The 11,536-nt window shown below is 32.7% G+C and overlaps 1 protein-coding gene across 6 annotated transcripts in view; it reads right to left on the minus strand.

Annotated features, from left to right (window-relative positions):
* The window catches only part of LOC107935527 (AP-1 complex subunit gamma-2), a 41,954-nt gene that overhangs the window by 16,655 nt on the left and 13,763 nt on the right, over nucleotides 1-11,536 (minus strand). For 5 of the 6 annotated variants that reach the window (XM_041082695.1, XM_041082696.1, XM_041082693.1 and 2 more), the window contains 12 exons: nucleotides 11,379-11,533; nucleotides 11,186-11,276; nucleotides 10,401-10,564; nucleotides 9,899-9,953; nucleotides 8,383-8,505; nucleotides 8,208-8,303; nucleotides 5,975-6,102; nucleotides 5,628-5,732; nucleotides 5,257-5,519; nucleotides 1,876-2,127; nucleotides 1,612-1,787; nucleotides 1,111-1,215 (listed from right to left, as the gene is read on the minus strand). In XM_041082695.1, coding sequence (XP_040938629.1) covers nucleotides 1,111-1,215; nucleotides 1,612-1,787; nucleotides 1,876-2,127; nucleotides 5,257-5,519; nucleotides 5,628-5,732; nucleotides 5,975-6,102; nucleotides 8,208-8,303; nucleotides 8,383-8,505; nucleotides 9,899-9,953; nucleotides 10,401-10,564; nucleotides 11,186-11,276; nucleotides 11,379-11,533 — 1,713 coding nt within the window. Of the gene's footprint in view, nucleotides 1-1,110; nucleotides 1,216-1,611; nucleotides 1,788-1,875; nucleotides 2,135-5,256; nucleotides 5,520-5,627; nucleotides 5,733-5,974; nucleotides 6,103-8,207; nucleotides 8,304-8,382; nucleotides 8,506-9,898; nucleotides 9,954-10,400; nucleotides 10,565-11,185; nucleotides 11,277-11,378; nucleotides 11,534-11,536 lie in introns of those variants that run through there. The other variant, XR_005906123.1, reaches the window with a different exon arrangement.

Here is an 11,536-nt window from a genome sequence, read left to right on the forward strand (position 1 = left end):
GAATTCATCTTCTTAGGCACAAAACTAAAAACCTTAAATCTAGGGAAATAAATCATCCTTTGTCTACTCCATAAGAGTAAAATGGACATGCACTTCAACTCTTGCCTATAATGGAACTACATGCAAGCATCATCTAAAGTCAAATACTTTTAAAAATTAAATAGTATAAAAGATGTCCAAAACATTGAGAAAGAGTAGCGCAAAAAAACATGATAAGTCCAAGTAGAAACCCTATGATAAAAAGTTAAAGAACAAAAAAACTTTTTTTTATGATGAAAAATAAAATAGCATCAGAGAAAAATATTTTTTTAATATTTTTAATTATTATCAAAATTAAAAATGTTTTGGAATGGATTGATTTGGACTAAACAATTAAAACTCTTTTGGGCCATACTATTCAAGCCCAGGTCTAATTTCAAGTGTTTCGGCTTAATTCCTCATTGGTCGAGTTATGATTTTATCCCTCTACTTTATGAACTGAGAAGAGTTAGCCAAATTTTGATCCTTGTACTTTACAAAAGCTGAGAAAGTAGTCCATTTGTTGGTAAATACATCAAGTTAAACTGCTAATATTTGTTAATTTGTTACATATAAATTTTTGAACTGTTTAATTTTACTAATTCCTTGCATAAAATTGCTTAACTATAGGTTTCCAAGTCAAACAATTTAATGACAAGGTTTAGCAACATTACCTAGTTGACTAACTTCTCAGCTTTCGTAAAGTATGGGACTAAATTATGACAAAGTACACTAGAGGGACTAACTTCTGAATTTTTTTTAGAGGGATGAAATTCAGAATTAGACCTTCCTCAACTGTTTCTGATCTCATTTGCCTTTTGTCTTTGTGCTACAGCTTCTTCATCTCCTTTCTGATCTCATTTTTTAACTGCTCTCCTTTCAGTCACAGGAGGCCAAGTCCCAGGAACCCGACATAAATCCCATCCCAAGTCAGTGTCAACTTGCGTCGACACGGGTACCAAAATGGATGAGTTGGAGCAACACAGATTTTAACCAACTAAAGCCTAGCTATATGAATAATTTACTAAACCTTTTTCTTGCTAAGCCATTAGATTCAGAAAGAGTAACATAAAGATAACTCAATAAACATACCTTCCCATGTTGGGTATTAGTGACTTTCAAACATTGTGTGATGGACCCATTACCGCTTGCAGGCAAAGTATTGCTACTAGCAGGATCCAAATGCAGCTGAAGAAACTGCAGAATTTAAATGCAGCAACCGTATCAGCATCACACGCATTAAAAGAAGAATGAGAAATTCTATATGATAAGATTTACAAACTTCGATGGTTACTTTCAAGGAACAAGAAAATACTATAAATTTTGTGGAACTAATGAAGACTCAATTTTAGGAACCTACAAACAAGGCTAAAGAAAAAGAGTACTCTCGAGGCATATCGAGAACTACTAGTAAGAGCAGGCTTTAAGTTGCAAATGGCAAAGTTTTTAGTTGTTCACATTAATCCATGATAAAAAAGTAATAGAGAGAAAACCGATAATGAAATATCCACCAGTAAAAGATGGCAGTGAAGACTGTTATAAAATTTCTATCCTATAAGTACAGCAAGGTCAATAATGATAATCTCGAGTTACCTTTGGAACTGCCGCCTGGAAAAGAAAATCATTATAAACATTAGGTGACAGATTTGTAAAAGTAGCCTGGATGAACGTTGTTTGTGGGTTTCCTGGTTGCCTTGAGAAGTTGAACGTCATCCTCAAGGTGCTGCTCTCATATGCAACTAAGGATGGATAAGCTGGACCATTTTCCTCTGCTCACAGAAAAGATAACAATAACTACTTTGGCAACTACAAGGCTATAACTATCGGTCAAACAGAGTTCCAAACTTTAAAATTTACCATGCTTTTGAGTAATAGCACCCGTCCCGTCCAACAAATCCATCATTCCAGCAGAACTTGCAGGAGAAGTGGCATTTGCAGAAAGTGAGGAATGTGATGCAAGGCCGTTTAAATTGGAAACTGGTGCTTTGTTGTCATGACTTGAGGATAATATGTCAATAGCTGATGAGCTGCTTTGCACGGAAGGCGATGTTCCAATTGACAAAAGATCCAGCAGAACATCTGTACCAGTTTTTGGAGACTGACTTGTGCCTTGAAACTCAAAATAAGAAAATCAGACTTTTTTAATCAATAGGCAAGAAGCAATCAAACACTGAAAGTAGTTCACTTTCTATGAAACATTTATCTCTATGGCGATGCAAAACAAAGTTCTCTTAGGAAAAGATGGCAATAAAAACAACGAGAAAACATTTTCTTTCAACATTTTACCCTTTCACAAATGTCAACTTGAGTAATTATGCAATGGAATCATCATTACACCCATTACATTCCGAAACCAATTTGGAATTCATAATTATAATCATAGGATGTCAAATTATATGAAAATATTATTTATTTTTAATATATTTTAATATATTATTAGATATAAAATATTGTTTTCAATATATCAATAAATAATTTAATAAAATCTTAGAATATTGTTTTTAAATAGTAATTTTAGATCTTAAAACTTTTATGTATTTTTTAAATTACTATCAATATTTTATGACATAAAAAAGTTTAATTGTTATAAATGAAAATTTCCATTTTATTGAAGGGTAAAATAATACTTTGACATATTTTCCATTATTCGATTTTAAACAGCCAAATATCTTAATTATCTTAATTATATTCCCACCAAATAACTATTTCATTCTAACTTAATTTCGTTCAACCAATCAAAACTGATAAACTTGACTTTAAAACAAAACCTAACAGGAAAAAGAGAAAATTGTAAAAGATACTAAAAACTGATATAAATGTAAAATACTATATAGAACCCTAGATCTAGGCTCAACAATATGGTGGAATATTGATGTATGACATGTCAGATGCTCAAAAAATTTTGATATGCAAAGATGAAACTTGGTGATTGGCAAATATATTGTGGTCAGATGTTGAAAGAAACAATGAGATAGGCACAACCATAAATCAGCACATTGAATGAGATAAAAGTCAAATATAACCCTAGATTATAAGATATTACAATTAGCCCCATAAATAAACAAGAGTGACAAAATTAGATCTTAAGCAAAATAGTTACACAATTAGATTAGTTGTGTTCTACATCATCAAAATCTATGAAGCACAGACACAAGAAAACCCCCTCATATGGTGGCTGACATGGACCCACTAGCAACACATCAAAATATGTTTAGGGCAATGTTAGGACACGACAAAGAACATAAAAATTGTGGTATGTTTGTTTCCCAGAAAATATTTAGGGAAAATGTTTATGTATTTTCTTGTGTTTCTTTCATGGAAATACCACAGTCAACGGGAAATTACTTATAGATCAACAAAAAATAAGCCTTTTTTTGGAAATTGACTTCCACTTTTGAAAATTGTAAGTCATTTTCCACAAAAAAGCCATTTATGAGTAAATGTAAAAGGTTAAAATATGCCATTGGTCCCTGTATTCTTCATAAATTTGAAATTTAGTCCCTCTACTTTTCAAATTTCAAAATTCAAGTCTAATTATTAATATTGTTAAATTTGTTGGTGTGGCATTTTGAAAAGAAAAGAAAAACCCTCAATTGGTAACCATGTAACTAAAAAAATGACATTGTAATGAACCTGAATTTAACAAGAAAATTTTAACAGTATTAATAGTTAGACCTAAGTTTTGAAATATGAAAAAAATTTAAAAATATTAACATCTTGCTATCTAATATTCTAACTTTCAATATTATTAAAATTATAATTTTTAATATTATTAAACATACATATTTATATTTAATAATAAAATAAATTATTAATATAATTTATTATTTTAAGAAAATTACTGAATATTACAATTTTATTTTATAATAAATTTTAACATTAATAAGATATTTGAATTTTAAATAATACTCTTAATATTTTATTGAAAAATATTTAGTTTATTATTTAATAATAAACCTATACATTACAATTTATACAATTTAATAATAAATATTTTAAAGTATAAATTTAACAATATAAATATAAGTATTTGTGTAAATTATACTACGCTTATTTATTCCTTTCAACTCCAATGTGCCACTTTCCACTCACATATATGTAATATATGTAATTTCAAATTAAGTTTTAATTAGACATTAATTATTATTAAGTCTACATAAGATATTAATTATTATAACATATTATCGTACCATAAAATATTTTGTAACACATATAATTTATATTGTGTTTGTTCCATTGAAAACAAATTTCAAATAATGAATTTAAAAAAATTTGTTAAACAACGGAAAATATTTTATGTAAAATCATCCAAACACCAAAAAGAATTAACTTTTCTAGAAAATCAATTTATTTTCCAAAAATAATTTTCTGAAAACTGTTTTTAGTGAAACAAAAATAGCCTTAGATGGGATAGAGTCTTGTCATGGTAAGACATGCAAGGACATAAGAAGAGGCAGCCATAGTGACGGAAGAGATGGAAGTTAGTGGTGGAGCTTGAACTTTTGGAAGTTTTGAACTGGAGAAAGGAAGAAAAAGAGCATAGAAACATATCAAATTTTCAAGCAATTGAGAGCAGTGGAGGAAGGGTTTATTGGTGTACAAAATCTAAATATCTAGATAATAAAGACGATAAGGAAAGGAATGATTTGACAAATTTTGGTGAAGTACCGTCGGTGGAGAATGGTAGCTGGAGACGATGAGCAGCAGCAAACTGCAAGGTGTGTTGCTGGCATTAGAGTTAGAGTGAGATGGAGAAAAGTTAGAGAGAGTAGACAAAGGAAATTTTTTTTGGGGGGGGGATTTCTATCGACACCAAATGGTGTGCATGGGCAAAGAAAGTACAAGAAAGAAAAAGAAAAAGAGAAGAGACAAGATTTTAAGAAAAATGAGAAGAGACAAGATTATAAGGGCATAGTATAGCCCAATAGAGAAAATGAAAATATCCTTGGAAATTTTATATTTGTATCTTTAATTACTTAATTCATATAAGTTGATAAGTATATTGAAACCTTTAATGTTATATAAAGTATTAATATTTACGAATATACTGAATATGTTTAGATAAAAAAATGATTTTTATGTATTTTTTATCGACATATCCATGGCCTAGTTTTTTAGAAATTTCCATGTCAGTGTGTAGTGGCCATGCTTCATAGATCAAAACACAATCAGTTGCTTGAAAAAATAAATTTCACTCAAATGTTTCTAGAAGATGCACAACTATGCATCCCAACTAACCTGATGGTGCAGAAGCTGGGGATAAATCAACACCAAGGAGATCCTGAAGAAAATCACCACCAGAAGAGACAGGTGCAGGGGGGGCATCATCTGAACTTAGGTCAAGTAAGTCTCCAATAGGAGCTGCAGCTGGTTTACCAATTCCATTTGGAAGATTACACGGTATTATGGAGGAAGTTGAAACAGCTGTTGGCAAGGAGCCAGCCTTCCTTCCACTGAAAGTTTTCTCATCCAAAATTGGCATCCTTTCAACCAGGGCCGATCTGTATGGATTCATCCATCAGCTTTGTGCTTCACAACTATGTTACAGTGCTGGAAACCATCTAAAAGGTAGTAACATAAATAGTAAAACACCCAGAAAAAAATCATACCTAATGTTCTGATGCTTCTGAAGAATACAACTAAATTCAATAGAGCGTTGCTGCAACTCAAGCACAAGGCTTCGTTTATTCTGGACAATTATATCCTTGATTCTCCTGCAGATACCATTCATTAAGATTTGATTTTCTTTTTCATTACATATAAACAAATAATCAGAAATTTCTCAATAATTAGTATGGGTGAACCAATTTGCCAAGAAATAAATTCAACTTAGGTCTTGCTTAGATAGAGTTTGTAAACTTTAAAGGATTCCTGGTAACCTTTAGGCCAAGCAAAACCAGTAGAAATGTATAAGCAAGGGGAAGGAGTAGTAATGAATGATAAAATATGCACTTACTCTGAACAAGAAGGAAATCGAGAAGAGAGCTTAAACAGAGCAATCAAAGCCATAGCTTTAGTAGTGAGACCCAATCTCTGACACTTAATAGCAACCTCCATGGCATCCACAGCATCAGATTCTGTTACCTGCTCAGGAATACAGAAAAATTTCCAAACAGTATTAGAAGATGTAGAGTGATAAATCTAAGCATTCATACTGTACAAAAGAACATGATCCTGATTCTTGACATTAATGACTCTCAGGGCATCATATAGAAGGTTAAGAATCTCCTAAGTCTAGAAATCATAATTGTATTGATGTAATCCCATGAAGAAACCCTACATTTGATGACACCCATTATTTTATCTGACTGCAAGTAATCTCAAACTATGTTGTTAGAACTCAAGTGTGAGTGTCAAATGTGATTATGTGCCCAACCAAGAGTGTCAAATGTGATTATGTGCCCAACTAAATGTCAAACATGATTTTATCCTTCATTTTAGGCTTAAAAGTCATAAGTCTGTGAGCTTTTGTAGTGTTTTTAGCGTGTTTTTGTTTATTTACGTATTTTGGTGGTATAAGCATTTTTTTTATATAGTTTTTAGCTTATAAATGAAAAACATTTGATGAGGTGATGTTTTATAGTTGTGTTTTAGGTATCCTCAGGTTAAAGTAATGCCAAAAAACTGAGGAAGAACAAAGAAACAAAGCTGACCATGTTGCGAGAGTCTATGTTGCGACACACAACACCAATGGACTTTCAAGATCATGCAACTAAAGAGGTGTGAGCAGGAGTCGAGATGCCAATTTGGAATTTTAATCATTTGCATCACAAAGCCAAGATCTCTCATCAGCATGCCAAGCTCTCAAAGTTGTCATATTTTGACGATTCCATGTCTGCATTGCAGGGTGGAATTGGGTGTTGCAACACCAGATTGTGAAATGTCAAAAATAAAAAGGATGCTGAATCAAGCTTGAAGATCATTTCTAGATATTAGCTTGAAGAAATATCACTTTCTAATCCTTTCCTTTACTCTGCTTTAGATCTGATTGAGCTTTGTTGTTGCTTAGATTTAGAATCTTTTCTGTAAGATGTTTTACTAATTTTCTAGATTTGGACTTGTGATGAACTCTATTATTAAATTTTGTTTAAATAGTTAGTTGTTTCTTGCGTTCTGTCTTGCTTTGTTTGTATTCCTGCTTAATGTTAGATTAACTGCTTGACAACTAATTAATCCACTCAATAGCCTAATTGAGATCTAAGAGGGTGAAATTAGGTAGATCAAGATAAATACAAGTTAAAATCAATTTAGTTTGAGTTTAAATGATTAGGTGACAGCAATTTCATAACTAATTGGTTTGGTAATCAATGAAACCCAAGTGTCATTAATTAGGTGACCTGAGCAAGTGAGAGACAAAAAAGGTCAAAGTAGGGTCCATCACATCTTGAGAAAGTGGGTAGGAACATGAAAGCCTGAGGTCAGCAAGGTAGGTTACAAATACTCAAAGAGAACTTAATTTGTCAATTGGCTCTTTAGTGTACCTCCGTATATATCATTTATTGTCTGTTTGGCTATTGGGCTTAATCTGGATTGGTTGATTGACGCCCAATTTATCCGATTCACCTAGGAACAAGCGAGAGCTGACTTTAGGATTGATCAAATAGCTAAGCATCCTAATTGTTAATATCAAGAGAGTTAACAATGCTAGGGAACAAGAAAGAGCTAACTCTAGCAAGGAAATCTGTGAGAGCTTTGCTTAATTACCTTAAGATAGTTGGGTAAAGGTGTGAGACTTTTTTATTTATCTAGTAAGGAGCCCAGGAGTATCGAGAGAGCACTAGGTGCACTTAGAAGCTTGAGGATAACAAGACTTGATAACTAAATGCAAGGATACGATTGGAGGTTGCCAAAGTTAATTAATAAGAGGATTCACAAATTTAAGTCCGCTGGATATCTCTATATCCATGTGTTCAACACGAATGTCGAACATGAGTACTTTAAGACAAAAGAAGTGTCAAAGCAACATAGATCCAAATCATTTCAACCAAATATTTAAGTGATAAACTTATGACCTTTGTAGCAAGGGATCCTAAAAAACTCTGATCAATTAGAAGCTTGCTCTATGCAAACTCAAGTTCATATAAAACAACCCACTGCCAGCTGTTTTCCCTTTTTTTATGAAGATAAAGAAAACCAAAATGACTATAGTAAGTGCATGCAAACTAATCTTTGGATAAGGATGCACTTACTGTTATTGGTTCTTCAATGTCAAGCATCCCAACATTGTTCACCAACATGTCACCATATTCACCAACACACCAAACTGCAACTCGAACAAGGGACTCCTAATGAAAAGAACAAAGTGCATTTAATAATTAAAAAATATCAAATTCAAAAAAGAATCCAAAATAAACCTAAGAATACCTGTTCTGTCGATGCTTGGAAAACTCTGTACAATGCCCTGACTGTATATCCATGGAGGTCAGAAGCATTACTTATAACAATGATTAAAGCATGCCAGACTTCATCTTTTACAAAATTTCCAGCCTACTAAGTGAAGGATAAATATCAGTACTCTTAGAAAATAATAATTAACAGAAACATTGAAAGAGCTAAGAAGATAAATTAACAAATGTGGCAGTTCCCAAAAATGACAAAGGTTCATCCTCATTCCCTTTTTCTCTCCTAAGCAGAAATTTTCAAGTAGAAATATGAGTCAACATCCAGCAGATGAAGATTCTCACACCAAGAAAACTATAAAAGAACAAACACTGCTTGAATGTTTGTGACCAATGTTAGTTTCATGAATAAAATGTAAAAGCATTGACATATTGCAAAAAGAATGTACAGTACTCGATAAGATCAACCTTTACTAGCTATTCACCTTAGTTGCCACACTTTTTAGAAAATTACCATGCCCATTCTTCCTAATTGCTTCCTCAATTTGCACATTGAGAAAAGGTTTGGCCGAAAATCAATTCCAGGTCTCAAAACCATGGAGTCATGGACTGAACTTTTCCAGTTTGAATTGTTAGTCAATTGAGACTTGAAGTCTTATATTGGTTTCATCAATCACTCCTAAATCCTACTTGACTTAAAACTGACATCATAATCCTTCCCTGTCAAAATCCTAGATATCATCATTGGGTTCACACTTTACAATCATAAACAAATGAAAAGGATTAAGACCAAACCATACGTCATTCAAGTTGTTACATGAGCTAATACAGATTGCAATTGCCCAGCAATTTTTCAGGCCTAAGCCACCAATTATCAATTGTCAAAAGCTCAAATTCAAGTTCTGGAGTAACTTTAGGCCTTTATGGTTTCCATCAATGATATTTACTTCTATCTGATGTGGGATGGAGTATCCCATTTCAGCGTTTGATAGTTCATTCAATCAAAGGCAACAAGCAGCAAAAGTCATAGCTGAGGCAGGTTCAGCCACCAGATTTAGCTTGAAAAAATCAAGTGGGTTAGCTTGTGCAGATTGACAACAAAGTTGGCATCACTTGGGAAAAAAAATAACCAAAAAAGATTATTAATATTGCCAATTTTTTTATATAAACCACCACTTAAACAGGGCAAGAATGCTTTCGTCTTTCCTTGGCAAGAATTTACACATAACAAGGTCATACGTTCAACTAAGAAACTTGGTAATAAGAAAAAGTAGAGATTAAAACATGTTTTACATCATCATTTAATGAACTCATATGCAAGAAGATGGAGTATTGAGATAATAAGCCCATAAATGATCTGAAACAAAAACGTAATGTTCTGCAACACCTATAAGGAACAAAGACTGCAGTGGAAGCAACTCAAACAAGAGAAAAAATATAGTAGCAGAACAGAAACATGGACACTGTTGAATTCAGTAGAATATGACAAATAAAGCATCTTCAGTCCAATCATACAACAATGATATGTATGCTACATATACCTCAGAAAGAACCTTGAGCATTTGATCAATGTACCATATTTTTGCCGGGGAGAACCTGAGGCAATGAAAATGATTGTTAATTGACTAAACAATGCTGCAAAGAAATGACAAATGAATCTTTCAGCACCCTTCCCCAGCCAATGTAAAAAGGTAATCAGATAAACCAGAAGAAAATATTCCAACATAAGAGAAGGATAAAAGCAACTCCAATAAATTAAACAAAGGTAGAAATCCATTAAAATCGATCATATCAAATCAATAGTATGAAATAACTGCCTTCTCCAAGATTGATAAATGATAACCAATCCTTTTATTTTCTGAAAATGTGCTTGGAGGAAGGATCATACATAGAATATGCAGCTAGATACATCCAAAGCTCAAGCATCATACATGAAATATTGAGCCAAGAAGACAAAGCATACAAGACAACCGCAAAGAATATAACAGCATAAGGAAAGCTGAAGTGGCACTTCTTGTTTAACTAGAAAATAGCACAACTTACTTTTCAACAAGGGAACATATCTTGGCAGTAATATCTCCCTTAAATTCTTGATCGCTTACTTCCAAATATTCAATTAGCTCTTTTGTCAAAGGCTTTACATTGCTTTCATTCACTAGCAAGTATACAAGTTCAAGGGCCCTTTTCTGAATTGAAGCATCTGAATCCTGGAAAAAGAAAATGTCAAATCAAAAACTTTTTCAAATGCAGAAAACTTACAGTTTGACAATAATGGCATTTCATTCCACATCAAAAGCAACTAAGAAAAAGCTGAGAACTATTTTTTTTTTCTATTTGTAGAGTACCAAGGTTCAAATTTAGGATCTCTACCCAATTCCTACTCCACTCTACCCCTGATCCAAGCCCAAGAGACAATGCTAGAAATTATTATATCTTCAAATGAATCCCTATGAATCTATCCAAATGTCAATCAATTACGAGTAATCAACCAAAAATATCATAGGAGTAACAAGTAAGACAAACTGAGGGTTCCCAAAAAATAGCAGAAATGGATAGAAAGGAAGGAGAGATGACTACTGAATCTTTATCCTTAAAGGAAAAAAATACAAGATCAAGTGATACCTAAAGAGAGAGTTGCTCTCTGCGGCAAATAATAGGTCTTATTCTGACACACAGGTCGTTAACCAAAAGTAACAAACAAATAACATAAGCAGAGAAACAGGATAGCCAAAAGGAAAGCAAAACTCCTTACAGGTTTCTTGAGCAAGAACTAAATAAGAAACCTACTGAAATCATCAAAGATGAAATTAAATATCCTGAGGCAGCACCTTTACACATTCCAAAATTGTTGCCCTATGCCTCTGCACTGCTTTAGCATCCACCATAATAGCCTTCATAAGCATGTTTAATCCAACATATCTGAAAAAACAGCAAGGTTCAGTTTCATACTGTAATAGAGGAACCAAGAAATAGTGTAGAAAGGGATATGAGGAACCAAAATAAGATTTGAAAGGAAAATACCTTATATTATTGTCACGATTTGACAAGAATCTTCCCAAGATATTAATAGCAAGCACACGTAAGCCTCCATTATCTTCAATGCTCATGATGGTTTCAACACATTCATAAAGAATAGCATTTCCTGCATTTTTGTTTGACTCGGTTCTTGATGCCACCTA

Source organism: Gossypium hirsutum, chromosome A12 (assembly GCF_007990345.1).
Source record: "Gossypium hirsutum isolate 1008001.06 chromosome A12, Gossypium_hirsutum_v2.1, whole genome shotgun sequence".
NCBI classification, from domain to species: domain Eukaryota; kingdom Viridiplantae; phylum Streptophyta; class Magnoliopsida; order Malvales; family Malvaceae; genus Gossypium; species Gossypium hirsutum.